This window comes from Dipodomys merriami, unplaced genomic scaffold (assembly GCF_024711535.1).
Source record: "Dipodomys merriami isolate MVZ:Mamm:240054 unplaced genomic scaffold, mDipMer1.0.p SCAF_4, whole genome shotgun sequence".
Lineage (NCBI taxonomy): Eukaryota > Metazoa > Chordata > Mammalia > Rodentia > Heteromyidae > Dipodomys > Dipodomys merriami.
The window spans coordinates 10,553,717-10,572,657 of record NW_027205603.1 but is presented as its reverse complement, the minus strand read 5'-3'; the positions used below and the strand labels follow the sequence as shown (position 1 = coordinate 10,572,657).

General features: G+C 34.9%; 1 protein-coding gene across 2 annotated transcripts in view; it reads left to right on the top strand.

The window, feature by feature from the left end:
- Dnajc1 (DnaJ heat shock protein family (Hsp40) member C1) overlaps nt 1-18,941 on the top strand; it is a 189,185-nt gene that overhangs the window by 71,979 nt on the left and 98,265 nt on the right. For both annotated transcript variants that reach the window (XR_011365605.1, XM_069990497.1), the window contains exons 4-6: nt 2,583-2,748; nt 3,579-3,676; nt 4,724-4,817. Coding sequence is in view for 1 of the 2 variants with exons in the window: in XM_069990497.1 (XP_069846598.1) it covers nt 2,583-2,748; nt 3,579-3,676; nt 4,724-4,817 (358 nt within the window). In the remaining variant the exon portion in view is untranslated. The remainder of the gene's footprint in view (nt 1-2,582; nt 2,749-3,578; nt 3,677-4,723; nt 4,818-18,941) is intronic.

Genomic DNA, 18,941 nt, shown 5'->3' with positions numbered 1-18,941 from the left:
TACATTTTAAGAAAATTAAGCTAAGTAAACATAAGTTTGGCCATATGTTGGGTATGTGGAATTGATAATTAATGTAGTCCTTAAGTTTCAGGAAAATAACTTTTTAGTTCCATATGGTGTTTTGTATTGATATTTTGTTGTGAGATTTACTTCTGTCTTATATGATGTTTATACATTTTCACATTTTTAACCTGGTTTTAATGCATATTTAAGAATGTATCATTCTCAGTTACAGAGCATTTTAACATTGCTATGAACTAAATATTAAATGTATAATAAAGCAGCATTTTAAATTTCATTTTTTCAACCATGTTTTTTCTTAAATAACAAATCATATCTGTGCATCTTAACTTGTGTACTTGTCATTTCATCAGGAAAGCAGTAATTTATCTTTTAATAGCATATATTCTAAAAAGTGAACTATAATAGAAGCTATCTTCCCATAAAATGGCCAGTCATGTGAGCCATAATGTTCATTAATAGTAAAATCAATAGAGCATTGATTCTAAACTTAATCCTTGGACTCTGTTGTTTAGAGTAGCAGACACAGCCAAGTAAATAATCTGGTTTTGTTTAATGTGTTCAGTGCTTGAGGTTTTGCTATCTTGAATTTGATTATACACTAGTTACACTTTTATATGTAGGGCAGAAAAATAGCTATTAATAGATACTTAGCATTTTCAGCCATGATGTTGACAAAATATTTGATAGGAGATTCTTAGCTATGAATTCAGCTGTGTTTTCTTTTGATGCAGTTCAGATCTAAAACAAAGTTAATTCTTAGTAATGCTACTAGGAAATTGTCTCTCCTTTCCTAGATGTTCTTTGTTAATCATAATTTTTTCTATTTAGTTATTTCATAGTAGAGATTTGTTAAAATTAATTTTTATATTCACCTTTTTTATCCTCTCAACAAATATGAAGTGAAATAAGATTTAGAATAAACATCAAACTTAACATCCATCAGACTTCATTCAAATAGCATCTTATTTTATAGTAATTGAAGTCTTTTTACCTACCCCTGTCTAATTTAAAATGTGTTGTTCTTAAAGATAGATTTAAATACTAATCTTTGAAGACAAAAATGATAGTTTTGTGGAGTCATGTTATATTTATATTGATGTTAGTATTCAGGAATTGCTACAAATATTGTAAAAGAATATTTAACACCAAATTTTGTCTGACCTTGCTACTATATACAACCATATTTTGACAGTTTGCCTTTTAAGAGTTTAGTAGTAATTAATGTCATTTGCCTTCAATATTTGGTTATTCTGTGGTAGTAATATTAATAACCAAACTTGATTTAAAAATCAGGCATTTTAGATCCACTAATAAAATATTTCACATTAATAACTGTGTTTTTTTTACTGATAAAGTTTCCTTTAATAAACCCTCTGCTTTATTTTTTTAGCGTATCTCCAAGGTATCATTTTAATAACTATCAAAGTAGCTACTGCAGTTGTTGCATTTAAATTGATTTACATGTCAAGACTGGCAGTTTAGCAGCTGCGCTATTATTCCTAGATCGGTCAATTTACTTGAGAAAAACCTACTACTGAGCTCTACTGACCTGCCTGACAATGTAGGCCCTATTTCTATTCCTGTAATTAGGGCTGCGACTAACTCAGAATATTTTTAATTAAAATATTTTGGTCAATGTGTTGCACCAAATTAGGCCTTTCAGTGAAGGTTTATTTCTGGAAATAGTGTGATTAGAATATTTAATGAGTTGTGTTGAATTAAGATTAACAGGTTGTGTGTGTTGAACATAGTTTTTGTGATCATTTTTTTTTGAGCTTCACAGTCATAAATGTTACTTCTTAGTTTTATCCTTAAAAATATCTGCCTTATAATTGACAGTTAAATTGAAATTTAAATTCATCTGAAATTTTGTTTTCAAATAGCTTTTAAAATAAGGTTTGCTTAATATTCTTTCCTTCCAGCAAAAGCCACAAATGAGTGAATTGCCACTTAAGTTTACAAATAGTTTTATTGTAAATGTGATGTTAATATTGGTTGTTTCCATGATCCTTTCTAGTCTACATTTTTTTATTTCAGAAGGAAGCTGAAAATAAAAACAAAAGGTGCACATTTTATAGGTTTTTATCCCACTAACCTATTTGGCAAAATAATATGTATAAATGTTTCATCTTTGAACCACGTAGTATGAGAGTAGAAAAAAAGCACTGACTGAAAATTTTATTCTAAATTTAATCCAAGTAACATGTAATACATAGTAATGCATAGCTTTGAACTTGATTTTTCTCCTTTTGTTGCTGACGTCTGTGATGAGTATTTTCCTAGAGACTGCTGTAGACAGGTAGACTATAATGTAGTGTCCTCCCAGAAGTTGTATCACTTGTAATACACAAGATCTGAGATCCACAGACTCTTAGTAGTATGTGCCTTCTTGAAGGTTGTCAGTATTTCAGCCATGGACTAGACTTTGTAATGTTGGCAGTCTACATAAACGGTATCAATTTGGAAAAAAATATTTTTCTTTTTAAATATAGGTATGAATAGAGTTGTTTTTTTTAATCTTAAACTTCCCATGAAAACTGTTATATTTGTTACTGTAGGTATGATGATATTCTGATCAATGGACTTCCAGATTGGAGACAGCCTGTATTCTACTACAGGCGGGTGAGAAAAATGAGCAACGCTGAGCTGGCATTACTCTTGTTCATTATTCTCACAGTGGGTCATTATGCTGTGGTTTGGTCCATCTACCTTGAAAAACAGCTGGTAAGTATTGATGATAAATCAAATAACCTGACTTCCTTCATTTTATATGGAATTTCAGATATTTATTTCTCAAGTGCTGAAATTTTAATTTTTCTACTTTTCATTTTAATAGTTTTACAAAAACAGTAGTTATTGTTTGATTTATTTCTAAGAACACATAATTTTTTTTTAAGTCTTAAAAAAAATAGAGTTTTTCTGTTAGAAAACTTTGTGAAGTCCCAAATATGTCATTGAAAATCACAAGGTAATAGAGAGAGAGCCATACTTTAGTAATTATCACCTTTTGAATAGAATTATTTATAATGTAAGATTGACTCTAGAAACCTTTTGTCATGGGCCTTATATAATGGATATTCTAAAAATATTTAAATAGTATTTAAATGAATATATTTTATGACTTAAAAATCAGTGTGTCCAAAATATTATACTTGGCTTAATATGGTGCTTTGAGTTTATTTGCTGTGGAGTTTTATTGTTAAAGACAATCAAACATTTATTCATGAATTAGCATCTATTTACTCATTTTATTTGAAGTGACATTAAAGTTGCATGAATGAGAAAAAGTAAATTGAATGCTTTGCCTTCTTAGAAAACTTTGATTGCTATGGAGATGCACATGACTGACAGTGCTGAACTTCATGTGTGTTTAAGACCTGGATACCATGGCAACAGTTATTGTGAAAGATTGATTGTTTTACTTAATTATGTTGGACCCTACATATATTTGCATAAATACCCCTCTAAAGGGCTTACTCTTCACAGAAGAGTCCTGATAACCTTTGAAGAGTACATATTAAGATAACTTTGTCCACAATTCTTTCCACATTAAGGATGAACTTCTTAGTAGAAAAAAGAGAGAAAAGAAAAAAAAAACAGGCGGCAAAAGTATGGACATATCAAAACTCAGTGCTTCAGAAAAAAATGAAAGGTAAGAGCATAAAAAATACTGTATAATTTGAAACTCTTAAGTATATCTTTAATGGGCTTCAACTTTGTATGGATACGTATTTCAGATATATTGTTATTTACATCTATAGTAGGTTTATAAAGACTAATGTGCCATGGTTTATAAAATACATTCTAACCTTGGGCATAATCCCTGCAAGTTTTCTCTCCTTATATATTTCTCTCTCTCTCTCTCTCTCTTTCTCTCTCTCTCTATGTATATATGTGTATATATGTGTATATATGTATATATATTCTTGTACTATATAATTTAACTATACACACATATAAATATAAATGTATACACATATATAATTTAAATATATATACATACATATATATATATTCTTGCACTTTAAATTTTTACACTAAACTTTAGAAACAAAGCATTATACTATCTCTTCACTTAGAGAGACCATGAGTGATACACAGTGCACTCACTCAGAAAGATGCCACCATTTTCTTTTATTGACTCATAGAAAGAAATAAAGGGTTTAAACAAGTCACACAGCAGGGCAGAAACTAGATCAATGTAGGGTGGAGATCAGAGACTATTCCGCCCAGCTTCTATTCTGATGACTTCAGTGAATAATGTGTCAGTGAACTGCAAATGACATTAATTTTTATGTATTGGTTTGTTTATGCTACAGTCTTCATATCTGCTTGTCAGCACTTGGGAATACTGAAGATGATTACTCTTTATAGCTGAAGTAATCATAAGGTTTAAGAATTCATTTTGCAGAAACAATGATAGCCCAGGTTACAAAGAAAGCTTTTGTTTCTTTATAATTTGGTTTGGAGCCTCTTTCCCAAAATTTTGGCCTAGATTCTCTTACTTGCTATATGTATTGAATTTGTTGTAACTATTGCATTTCATGTTAGAATAAGTCAGAATAAGTGATAAGTATTTAGTAAATACTTTTATTTTGTTGAGATAGGCATTCAGAAAATAATTTGTGAGCTTTTAAAATATGCTTTCTTTCCCAGTTTTTTCTATATGGTGATGTTTTTGGATTCTTCCCACTTTCAGATTGCTAATAAAACCACAGTGGCATGATTTGCTTCCGTGCAAGCTGGGGATTTGGTTTTGCCTAACACTAAAAGCACTGCCTCATCTAATCCAGGTACTTCTTCCATAAAATATTACATGCTTTCATTTTTAATTATTCATGAAATTATGCCCATGTCTGCTATGTCAATGCTTCTATACAACATATGAGCAAAGTGTTGATCTTTCTCTTGTGTGTGTGTGTGTATGTGTGTGTGTGTGTGTATGTGTGTGTGTGTGTGTATTTGTGTGTGTGTGTGTGTGTGTGTGTGTGTGTGTGTGTTGGTACTAGGGCTTTGTGTTCTTGCTTGGATTTTTTTTTTTTTTCTTAAAGCTCTACATAGTACTCTATGACTTGAGCCACCCTTCCTTACTTGGGGCTTTTGCTGGCTAATTGAAGTCTCACATTTTTATGCCTAGGCTGGCTTGGAATCTCAATTCTCAGATCTCAGACTCCTGAGTAGCTAGGATTACAGGCATGAGCCACCTGTGTCTTTCTTATAATTATTACTTTCTTTTAAAACACTTTAGAATTGCAGTATGTTGGAAAAAGGAAATAAAAATACTGTCTTTAGCACAGACACAAAAACAGTAAAAGTTTAATCTGCAGTTATCAGTAAAAACATACCCAGTAAAAAGGACCAGGTCTCAGTATCTTTTTACTCATTAATAACATTTAAAATAAAAATTCTTTTTTTTGTTTGTTTTGTTTGTTTGTTTGTTTTGCTGGTCGTAGGGCCTGAACTCTGGGCCTGGGCACTGTCCCTCAGCTTTTCAGCTCAAGGCTAGCGCTCTACCACTTGAGCCACAGCACCACCTCTGGCCTTTTCTGCTTATGTGGTGCTGAGGAATTGAACCGAGGCCCTCATGTGTGCAAGGCAAGCACTCTACCACTGAGCCAACTTCCCAGCCCCTAAAATAAAAATTCTTTACATAAACACTTGTATAATTATACACAAAACATAATACTACATTCTATTTTATTTGTACTTTGTGGGGAGTAAGGACATTTTGTTTTTACTGGTAATCAGTGATCAGTTTCTATTTCAAATTAGTGTTGATCAAAGAATGTACTGGGAATATATATGTATATTTATATAGCAATTTCCCTTTGTTTTACATATAGTTAGGTATGTATATTTTTATTTAAGTATAGCTTTGCTAATTTACATTGCTCAATGACCATAATCTTACCTGCTGTGAGGCTTGAAACTTGGTTGAGATCACATTTAAACAAAACAGGGTAGAAAAGTCTGTGAGACTCTATCTGCATTTGAGCAGAAAAAAAGCTAGACAGGAGGTATGGCTCAAGTGTAGAATGCACAAAAATGGGAAGGGAGGGAGAATGGAAGGAAGAAAGGAAAAACTATTTTGCCTTATCACAATAACTAATGATTCAAACGTTTATATTTTATTTTCCTTTTTCCTCTCTTAATAAAAATTTTGTATTTGATTAAAAAGTAGAATTCAAATTACTAGTATGCTTTTCTCTAGCCTTTGAACAATTATTTAGCAATTTTCTATGAGATTCATTCATGTTACTAATTATTTCTTACCCAATATTATATTTTGTTTACAATTAGTAAAGAGAAATTGAAATATTTTAGTATTGAGAAAGTTTTGTTTTTAGCTATTTAACATATTTGGGGGAGCAGGGGACCAAACTGTTTCTATATTATGTTGTTAAGAATTAATGGGAAAGGGGGAAAGTGTATGTTTATAAGAATATGTGATAAAGATATTTTTAGGGCAAATCTTTGGGTCTTTTTGTTCAGTTTTAGAGTATACTTTAGAGTATACTCTCATACTCAGTATGAGAACTAGAATATGGATGAATTCTAAAATACTCATGGAGCAGTATAAATAGACTACCACATGAAATGTCAATCTCAAACACTTGTTTTGACACTTTAATCTAAGTAATTTGAAATAAGACTTATTTTGTAAAATTAGCATTTTTTAGTTAGCATGCAAGATAACTTGCCAAAGTAGCTAGACCCAACAGATTAAACAATTATTTTATCTCATTATGAATTTTTAGAAAATATGCAAATGTAAGAAATTATACAAAACCTTTTTGGCCTCTTTAACTATCTGATCAGTTTGAATTCTCAAGTTTTTCTTAATATCACACCAATTGCCTCTCAATATTTTTCTGCATATTAGCCTTTTAAGACCTTTTATTTTCCACTAATTATGACTTCCTGATAAATATATTCTTAGAAGAAAAAAGATTATGTTTAAGCAAATATTTATAATTCTGTTTGGGAAATATAATGTTACTTTTCCTGGTGGTCAGTAACAACATAACGTAATAGGCTCTCTCTAATGCAAATTGTAATAGTGAAAATATTTTAGATTGATAAACGCTAGTTTATTAATTACAGCAGCATAGCAATACTAAATAGTTGCTGTTAGAGTTAGATTTTTGTCTTTCTTTGCTTTCAGTCTATCATCCATAAAATTTTATACCGTGACCATGTGCCTGTCAAAAGACTGAAACTGAAACTTTTTTTTTTTTTTTTTTTGCCAGTCCTGGGGTTTGTACTCAGGGCCTGGATACTGTCCCTGAGCTGCTTTTGCTCAAGGCCAGCACTCTACCACTTGAGCCACAGCACCACTTTCCGCTTTTTCTGTTTATGTGGTACTGAGGAATCGAACCCAGGCTTCGTATGTGCTAGGCAAGCACTCTATCACTAAGCCATATTCCCAGCCCAAACTGAAATTTTTTTTTTTTTTTTCTTTGTTGTTGTTGTTTTTAATGTGTACTATGTAATTTAACGTTTCTTTTGTATTCTCCCCCTATGGTTTATCCTCTGTTGTCACTCTATTTGATTTTGGTACCCTAGGTATTGTATATACATTTATTTTATATAGTGAAGGGAAAGGGAACAACAAAATGGTGAGACAAAGGACAAAGGGGGAACCAATGTAACAACAATATTCACAAGACAGTATGTTGGAAATGATCTGTACAACTTAGCAGGGAGTTGTAGGGGAGGGAAAGGGGGAGAAAAATGAGGGAGGGAGTAACAAATTTGACAAGAAATGTGATCACTAACTTACTTATGTAACTGTAACCACTCTGTATATCACCTTGACAATAAATTTTTAAAAATAATGTTAATAATTTTTAAAAAACAAAACAGAATTCTAAATTGGAAAAAAAGCCCAAAGTATGCCATTGTTCCTTTTGACTTTAAATTCTTTGTAGTTTCTGTGTGGATATCACTGATTTTTAAAAAATTTTATTGTCAAGGTGATGTACAGAGGGGTTACTATTACAATAAGTAAGGGAGTAACTACATTTCTTGCCGAACTTGTTACCCCTTCCCTCATTTTTCTCCCTCTTCCCCTCCTCCATCCCCCCCCCCGCAAGTTGTACAGATCATTTACAACATATTGTTTTGTTGTTGTTGTTGTTGTTGTTTTTTTATTGTATTTTATTTTATTTGAGAACATACTGTACAGGGGGGCTACAATTACATGGGCAGGATAATGCATACATTTCTTACCAAGCATTGCAGCCTCCTCCTTTGTTTACCCTTCACTTCCCTTCCCCGCCTCCCCCCTCCCCCCACCCAATTTTACCCCCCTCCCCCCACCCAATTATACCCCCCTCCCCCCCCACACCGACATTGTAAAGCTGGTTTTGACATGACATTTTGTACTTCTCATTGTTGCAACAGGTCCACCTGAATCCTTAAACGACTTTTTGTCCCCATCTCCTCCACATGTTATACTGACATCAAATATAGTGAAAGCGGGGGTTACACTGTGGGGGAGGGACATACAAAGCAACAAAGAAATAATCTTATAAATGCGTTAGAAACACATGCATGAAAGAAACGAAAACATTAAAATACATATTTAAGGGTTCATTTTCCTAACATCACATTATCTGCCCTTTTCCACTTGACTCATACCTATACTAGATATTGCAAATAAGGGAAACCATGGGACCTATGCTTCTTTGGGCCTGGCTTACTTCACTTAATATAATTTTTTTTAAACCTTTCCATTTCCTAACAAATGGGGAAATGTCATTCTTTCTGATGGAGGCATAGAATTCCATTGTGTATATATACCACATTTTCTTGATCCATTCATCTACTGAGGGGCATCTGGGTTGGTTCCATATCTTAGCTATGGTAAATAATGCTGCAATAAACATAGTTGTGCTGGTAGCTTTAGTGTGGTCTTGTTTGTAAACATTTGGGTAAATGCCCAAAAGTGGGATTGCTGGATCATAGGGGAGATCTATGTGAAGTCTTCTGAGGAACCTCCATACTGCTTTCCAAAGTGGTTGAACAAGTTTACATTCCCACCAACAATGAAGTAAGGTTCCTTTCTGTCCACATCCCCTCCAGCATCTGTTGTTGTTAGAGTTCTTGATTTTTGCTGTTCTAACTGGAGTGAGGTGATATCTCAATGTTGTTTTGATTTGCATTTCTTTTATGGCTAGGGATGTTGAACATTTCTTCATGTGTCTATTGGCCATCCTTGTTTCTTCTTCAGAGAAGCTTCTCTTTAAGTCTTTCGCCCACTTATTTATTGGGCAGTTGTTTCTTTGAGGATTTGTTTTTGGGTGGTTTAATTTTTTGAGTTCCAAGTATATTTTAGATATGAGACCCTTGTCCGTTGTATGGCTAGTAAAGATCTTCTCCCAATCGGTGGGCTTTCTATTGATCTTGCCAGCTATGTCATTTGCCCTGCAGAAGCTCTGCAATCTTATGCAATCCCATTTGTCCAACCTTTCTTTGATTTGTTGTGCTTCCGGGTCTCTATTCAGAAAATTTCGACCTGAGCCAAGGAGACCTAGGGTTTCTCCTATTCCATCCTGTAATGTTTTCAGAGTGTCTGCTTTGAGTTCAAGGTCTTTGATCCATTTGGAGTTGATTCTGGTACAGGGTGATATATAAGGATCTAGCTTTAGTGTTCTACATGTAGTTAACCAATTTTGCCAGCACCATTTACTGAAGAGGCTGTCTTTCTTCCATTCTATTGTTTTAGCTTCCTTATCGAAGATTAGATGGCTATAGGTCTGTAGGTTCATTTCTGGGTTTTCAATTCTATTCCATTGGTCCTGAGGTCTGTTCTTATGCCAATACCAAGCTGTTTTGATTACTATGGCTTTATAGTAGAGTTTGAAATTTGGTATTGATATTCCTCCAGCAGTGTTCTTTCCGTTGAGGAGCGTTTTTGCTATTCGGGGTCTTTTATTGTTCCATATGAATTTTTGGATTGCCTCCTCTATTTCCTTGAAGAATGAGGGTGGAATTTTGATAGGTATCGCGTTGAATTTGTAGATAGCCTTGGGAAGTATTGCCATTTTCACGATGTTAATCTTGCCAATCCAGGAGCATGGGAGGTTTTGCCATTTTTTAAGTTCTGTGTTGATTTCCTTTTTCAAGATTTTAAAGTTTTCATCATAGAGGTCCTTCACTTCTTTGGTTAAGTTAATTCCTAGGTATTTTATTTTTTGTGGGGCTATTACAAATGGAGTTGCTTTCCTAATTTCAGCCACACTTTTCTCATTGTTGGCATATAGAAAAGCCATTGATTTTTGGGGGTTAATTTTATAACCTGCTACTTTGCCAAAGTTTTGAATCAGCTTGAGTAGTTTGGGAGTGGAGTCTATGGGATTCTTTAAATACAAGATCATGTCATCTGCAAAGAGGGAGAGTTTTATTTCTTCTTTCCCTATTTGGATCCCCTTTATGTCTGCATCTTGTCTTATTGCTGTAGCTAGGCATTCTAATACTAGATTGAAGAGAAGTGGAGAGAGTGGGCATCCTTGTCTTGTTCCTGAGTTAAGAGGAAATGGCTTTAGTTTTTCACCATTGAGTATAATGCTGGCTGTAGGTTTGTCATATACAGCCTTTATTGTATTGAGGAATGTTCCATGGATTCCTAATTTTTCCAGAACCTTCATCATAAAGGGGTGTTGGATCTTGTCAAATGCTTTTTCTGCATCTATTGAGATAACCATGTGGTTCTTATTCTTGCTCCTGTTGATGTGATGAATAATATTAATTGATTTGCGTATATTGAACCAGCTTTGCATCCCTGAAATGAATCCTGTTTGATCATGGTTTATGATTTTTTGGATGAATTGTTGAAGTCGATTGGCCAAAATTTTGTTGAGAAGTTTTGCATCAATGTTCATCAAAGAAATGGGTCTATAGTTCTCTTTCTTTGATGAGTCCCTGCCTGGTTTTGGGATGAGGGTTATGATGGCTTCATAGAATGTGTTCGGTAGTGAGCTTTCTCTTTCAATTTCATTGAAGAGTTGGAGGAGTATTGGTGTGAGCTCTGCTTTGAAGGCCTTGTAAAATTCCGCTGTAAAACCATCTGGTCCTGGACTTTTCTTAGCTGGGAGGTCTCTTATTGCTGTTTCTATTTCAATGCTTGATATGGGCCTGTTAAGCTGGTTTAACTCATCTTGGTTTAGTTTTGGCATGTCAATATTTGCTAGGAAAAGGTCCATTTCTGTCAAGTTCTCAAACTTATTAGCATAAAGTTTTGAGAAGTATCCCCTAATAATGTTCTGAATCTTGGTTGTTTCTGTGGTGATGTTTCCATTCTCATCTCTGAGTTTATTAATTTGGGTGTGTTCTCTCCTTTTTCTGATAAGGTTTGCTAAGGGTCTGTCAATTTTGTTAAGTTTTTCGAAGAACCAACTCTTTGTTTTGTTGATTCTTTCTATAGTATTTTTGGATTCTAATTCATTTAATTCTGATTTAATTTTGATTATTTCTTTCCGTCTACTGGATTGGGGTTTATCTTGCTGCTCTTTTTCAAGGAGGTTTAGATGTGTCATTAAATTGCTAGTTTCCGATCTCTCCAATTTGTTGATGTAGGACCTCAGAGCTATAAACTTGCCTCTGAGTACTGCCTTTGCTGTGTCCCAGAGGAGCTGGTAATTTGTGTGTTCATTTTTGTTGAATAGCATGAACATTTGAATTTCCTTTCTAATCTCTTCCATGACCCACTCATGATTCAGCAGTGTGTTGTTCAGCCTCCATGTGATACCGGACTTTCTTTGGTGGCTTTTGGTGTTGAGATCTAATTTTATTCCCTTGTGGTCAGAGAGAATGCAAGGTATAACTTCAATGTTTCTGAATTTAGACAAGTTTGCTTTGTGGCCTAAAATGTGGTCTATTTTAGAAAACGTTCCATGTGCTGCTGAGAAGAACGTGTATTCTGTTGCTGCTGGGTGAAATGTTCGGTAAATGTCTGTTAAGTCTAGTTGATCTATGCAGCTGTTTAGATCTGCGGTTTCTCTGTTGAGTTTTTGCAGAGTTGATCTATCTAGTGGGGAGAGTGGTGTGTTAAAATCCCCAACAATTAATGTCTTTGGATCTATATGGGATTTGAGGGAAAGTAGTGTTTCCCAAACTGAAATTTTTATGTGCTACTTCTGTGAGATATTCTTAAGTGTGATACTTGTGAAATTTACAAGGGAGAAGTCTGGATTGATAATTGATAAAGTAGTCAAAACAGCCCTACTAAAGACCAAGCATAAAATATCTGTAATATAAATTATACACACACACACACATATAACCTCAAACTTTAAAAAAATGTGCTTTATGTTTATTGAACACCCTTGTCATTTGGGACCATTGTTGTGTTTTTAAATAGGAGATTACGTGTTGTTTCTTGTCCTCTTTCTTGTATAAATCATACCAGTAATTTGTTTTCTTTGGAGACAGATTTACAGTCGGGATTTCTTTAATGAAGGGTCAAATTAGACTTTGGTGAAGCACTATAACTATATATAATCCTTTTAGATAGTATGACTTGCTCCCTAGAACAGTAGCTTTATCAACTCTTTTTTTTTTTTTTTTTCCAGTCATGGGGCTTGAACTTAGAGTCTGCGCTGCCCCTGAGCTTTTTCACTCAAGGTTAGCTCTTTACTACTTTGAGCCCACAATGCCACTTCCAGTTTTCTGGTGGTTAATTGGAGATAAAGAGTCTCAAGGACTTTCCTACTGTAGCTGATTTTGAACCATGATCCTCACATCTCAGCTTTCTGAGTAGCTAAGATTACACGTGTGAGCCACAGGTGCCTAGCTAGTTTTATCAACTCATATCAAACTTTACAAAACATTCACCTTGTTTCTTACAGAAAAAAACCCACTTATTTGTTACTTACATTTCAACTTTACATAATATTTAATTGAATCCTATAATTACAATAACAGCTATAACTGAGACAAATGGCTTCCAGAGCTATCACAATCAGTTGTACAAGCATACAGTAATAAAGAACCCGAGGAATGGCCAATACTGTGTACAAGTATATGAAAGCAGGAGATTTAGAAGCTTCCATCAAGTGAACTGCATAGTGGCAGGATCCATACCTAAGTTTTATGGTAGTAATTCCCAACTTCTTCTTTACCATCATTCTCTAAATAACTATTTCTTTACTTCATAGACATATAAAGTTATCCACTAGGACTGAGAAAGGCGATACTTTGGGTCACCCTAGGCTCCCAAGTTCTCTTATTATTTAGCACCAGAGAACCCAAAGAAGACTTCTCATTGCCTCCTTAATTTACCTAATATTTTCCTTTTCTCCCCTCCCCAAATAATATTACAAATAAAAATAGTTATATGAAATCTGAAGTATAAAGCTTCTTCATCAGTTTAACAAAAATATATTAAGTACTTATGAAAACAAGATATTACAGGGGGCTTTAGAAATTAATATACTTTCTAGGACTTACTGCTACTTAAGTTACAATTACAACAGATGAGTTAAAACACCATGATATCCTACAGTATATAAACTTCACATGCATATAATGATTTCTGTAGATACTCAAAGATGCATGATCTGCCCTTTTAGCATGACCAAGGAGAACTAAAAAGCAGAGCCACTTGAGTTGAGTTTTGAAAGATGAATAGACCCTTAACCCTGAAGTACTCACTTTGTGTGCTAGGTAATATACAAAGATAATTTTGTAGACATAGTGCTTCTCATAAAATCATACTGTGGTAAGGCTGAAATACACCAGAGAAAAACATTATCCCACAGCTTTTTATTTTTATTTTTTTTAAAAGAGGGTATCACATAGCATACATCATATAAGACTATCTTTCAAGTCTCTAGATACCCATTTAAGAACGTGTATTCCAACAGAGAAATCTATATAAAAAAATCTAAAAAGAACATTTAGACAGAATAAAAATGATAGATATAATAGTAGAGTGTTTTTATCTCAAGTATTGGTTAAAGGTAAGTGTTAGAAGTAGACGCTACTAAGTACATAATGGCTATGAAATGGCAATAAATACTCGAGTGCTTTCTTTGATCAGAGAGGATAGAAGTAAAAGTATATCTTTTATAGTATTGCTTTCTTAAAAGGTCCTTACTACCACCAGCACTGAATTGTGCTCCTGTTTTGTTGTTGGAAAGATAATGGGATAAGGGGCCAGGTATGATGGTACACTCTTATAATCCTGGCTACCTAGGAGATCAGGGAGATTGCAGTTTTAATCCAGTTTTGCAAAAAGTTAGCAAGACCTATCTCAACCACCAAGCCCAGGAGTGGTGACCCAAGTCTGTAATCCCAGCTCCACAGAAGGCATAGGTAGAAAGATCATGTTGTATAGCCAACCTCAGCTCCCTCCTCCCCCACAAAATACCCTATCTGGAAAATGTATAAGGCAAAAAAGAGCTGACACAGGTGATAGAATACATGTCTAGCCAGCAGAAGGCCTTGAGTTCAAATCTTGATATTACCCCCTACCCACCAAAAAAGAAAAAAGGATACTCTCAGAAGAATTGGAGGATTACAGAGAAAGTTACTATACTTGTAAAGTGTTCAATAATGTTAATGTCAATCAAATCTTTCCCAGATTGGTCAGTATTTAAGGAAAAGGTACATGGAGATTACTATATTTAAGTAAATGTGTTATATATTTGTGTCAGTAGTGGGGCTTGAACTCTGGGCTTGGACACTGTCCTTAAGCTCTTCACCTGAAGGGGAGCACTCCACCATTTGAGCCACAGTGCCACTTCCAGTTTTCTGGTGGTTAATTGAAGATAAGAGTCTCACAGGCTGGCTTTGAACCGTGATCCTCACATCTTAGCCTTCTGGGTAGTTAGGATTACAGGCATGAGCCACCAGCACCAAATTTGTCTATATTATTCAAGTACCCACAGAAGCAGAAAGAAAAAGATTCTTTGATGAAAATGTGGAAAGTGTAAATCAATGAGTAGACAGAGGGCTAGTGTTTGGTTAAAGGGATAAAAGGACATTGGAGAGGAATACAAGGCATAAGTATGTATAGGGAAGGTTGGGAACCTAGGAGATTGCTCAGCTAGTTAAGAAAGGAAGTAGAATGAGCAGCAGGAGACCTGGGGTATAAATTAGATTGTATCAAGGAATTTGGTCAATTTACATCAAAAGAGGGCTTATATGCTCCAAGGCTTGAATTTAGCTGGAATATTTGACATCTAACCATTATTCTGTTCTCATCATAGGACATATTAGTGCATTTTAATTGTACAAGGATGTTACATTGTGATACTTCCATATATGTATAACATGTACTTTAATTTTTAAAAATAATCACTTCTAATGCTCTTTCTTACTTCCATGCCCCCCCTCTTTTAAACAATTTGTAATCTGTTTCATTTTATTTTCACACATGAGTATAGAGTGCTTGAATCATGTTCACACACACCCTTACCTTTTATTACTGTTCATTTGGGTTTTTGTTAGTCGTGGAGCTTGAATCAGAGCCTGTGTGATATCCCTGAGCTTTTGTGCTCAAAGCTAGCTCTCATATGTTGAGCCACAGCTTCATTTCTGAAGATAAGTCTCACAGACTCAAACCATAATTCTCAGATTTGGCCTCCTGTGTAGCTAGGATTATAGCATGAGTCACCATTGCCCAGCTTTTATTACATTTTATTAATGGATACATATTCTCTTGCAATCTGACCAAAATTTATCTCCCTTATTCAAGTGTATACAAATATTAACTGAAATATGGCATATTCAAGGGAGATCTCAAATAGTATAATTCCGTAGAAAGCCAAGATCAAAAGTTCAGCAAAATAAAACACAATGAAACAGATATCCAAATGGGGGTCAAGAGGAAAGGGGAAAAGGGCGGGGAAATGCACACAATGACCCAACGTATATCCTACAAAATTAAGAGGAGTGAAGGAAGGGAGACAGAGCAGAGGGATGGGTGAAAATGTTGAAAGGGGTGACATTGATAAATTATATTTATAAACTGCTTTGTTAGATGATAACTTCTTTGCACAGCTCTCTAAAGACAATAAAAAAGAAATTAACAGCCCCAGAAAATTATTCTTCCATAATTTCCATTTTGGAACACACACACACACACACACACGCACACACACACACGCACACGCACACACACACACACACACACACACACACTACAGTTCAAACCATGGGATATTTTTAATTATATATTCTGTAGGCACACACACACACACACACACACACACACACACACACACACACACACACACACACACACACACACACACACACACACACACACACACACACACACACACACACACACACACACACACACTACAGTTCCAACCATGGGATATTTTTAATTATATATTCTGTAGTGATAAAAGTAGCAAAGGTTAAAAAACAGTCAATATTATATGACACTTTCAGTTTAACTTTTACAACTAAATTTTTGTCAATGTGTTAGAACTTCATATATTTGAACCCATAATCATTTAAATGAAGAACCGATTCACACATGAAATCAAAGTGCCAAATATCTCCAGTGATTACCAGTTTAAATCACATAGTTATAATTGTCCACATTTATCTGATGAAACAAGCCTTAACTACTCAGAATTTATTTGTTTGATATAATTTGCTTGATTTGGGGGGAATTCACTATTCAATTTTCTCTCTACCTGCTAAGTTACATTTCTCAGTAAAGTAACAGAAAACTCATTGGCAAATTCATTACCTAATGTACATTTTCATCTAATATAAAGTTGAAATGAAAATTTTTATAGGACATTACAAGTGTGTGTACTTTCATTTCCAACAGGGGTTAAAGGTTATGTAGGAGCAGTAGCTAAGGGGGAAATCTCTAGCTTTTTAAAAACATTGAAGTTCCCTGAAAGAGTAGAGAAAATACTATCCTACTCTATATAGGGCTTTCTAATAAATAAACGCATCCTCTCTCCCAAGAAGCAGCTGCCTTTGAAACTACAACTGTGGTGGACTAGCTTGGAGGTCACCACTTTACAATCAGGGCTCTTCCTTTCTAGCCCTTTTGCTCTGCTTGGTGGACCTCTGTCAGAAACCAAACAAACAAAACATTCACAGATAATTAGCAGGGGGAAAGCCTCTAAAAGACTAGGGGAGACATTGTTAGAAGCTGAGTTGCCTGCCTTTCTGCTTAAACAGAAGTTTTCCAAAGGATAAGGCAGTTTATTTTTAATACTCTGAAACCTTTGTGTGTGTGTGTGTGTGTGTGCGTGAGCATGCTTGCACATCCTGAGGCTTTGAACTCAGGACCTGGGCACTGTCCCTGAGCTTTTTTACTCAAGGCTAGTACTCAACACTTGAGCCACAGCTCCACTTCAGTTTTTTGTTGGTTAATTTGAGGTTAGAATCTCATGGACTTTGCTGGACTTTCCTGCCCCAGCTCTCTGTAAAGCCTAATTCTCAGATCTTATCCTCCTGAATAGTGAAGATTACAGGTGTGAGCCACCATCACCTGGCAATACTCAGAAAATTAAAAAAAAAAGAAAAACTTTCCAGATAAACTCATTTTATATAAACAAATGAGAAGCGATAGAAAAGCTGATCTGAAGCCGGGCGCTGGTGGCTCACGCCTGTAATCCTAGCTACTCAGGAGGCTGAGATCTGAAGATCGTGGCTCAAAGCCAGCCCGGGCAGGAGAGACCATGAGACTCCTATCTCCAATAAACCACCAGAAAACCGGAAGTGGCACTGTAGTTCAAGTGGTAGAGCGATCGCCTTGAGCTGAAGAGCTGAGGGACAGCGCCCAGGTCCAGAGTTTAGGCCCCATAACCGACAAAAAAAAAAAAAAAGAAAAGCTGATCTGAATTTTTGTATGGCTGAAAGTGTACTACAAAACACAAAGGGATGCAGGAAAATTAGAAAAAAAAATCTCATAAGACATAATTTCCTGCCTTCCTGCCTTCTAGAAAGAGGACATAAACTACAAATATTCCAGAATTCAAAGACAAAATATAAAGAGGATTTTTCTGATTTTGTTGCTAGATATGGAAAAATTTAAAAGCCAGAAAATCTTAATTAGGTATGGTTTTATAGCCAAAAAGTACTTAAGTCTCAGATTAGTGCAACAATTTTCTCAAAGTGACACTATCTAATGATAGAAATGAAACTTACAAAAGATATGCAAGTCAAAACAACATTGAGATACCACCTCACCCCAGTTAGAATGGCTATAATCAAGAACTCTAATAACAACAAATGCTGGAGGGGATGTGGACAGAAGGGAACCTTACTGCATTGTTGGTGGGAGTTTAAACTTGTTCAACCATTTTGGAAAGCAGTATGGAGGTTCCTCAGAAGACTCCACATAGAGCTCCCCTATGACCCAGCAATCCCACTTTTGGGAATTTACCCCAATGTTCACAAACAAAATCACACTAAAGCTACCAGCACAACTATGTTTATTGCAGCCTTATTTACCATAGCTAAGATATGGAACCAACCCAGATGTCCCTCAGTAGATGAATGGATCAAGAAAATGTGGTATATATACACAATGGAATTTTATGCCCCTTCAGAAAGAATGACATTGCCCCATTTGTTAGGAAATGGAAAGACTTGGAAAAAATTATGTTAAGTGAAGTAAGCTAGGCCCAAAGAAACATAGGTCCCATGGTTTCCCTTATTTGCAATATCTAGTATATGTATGAGTCAAGCAGAAAAGGTCAGATAAGGTGATGTTAGGTGAAATGAACCCTAAGGTATGTATTCAAATGTTTTTTTTCTTTCATGCGATTATTTCTAACGCATTTATAAGATTATTTCTTTGTTGCTTTGTATGTCACTCCCCCACAGTAAAACCCCTGCTTTCACTGTATTTGATGTCAGTATAATTTGTGGAGGGGAAGGGAAAAACAAATCGTTTAAATAGGGATACAGGTGGACCCATTGCAACAATG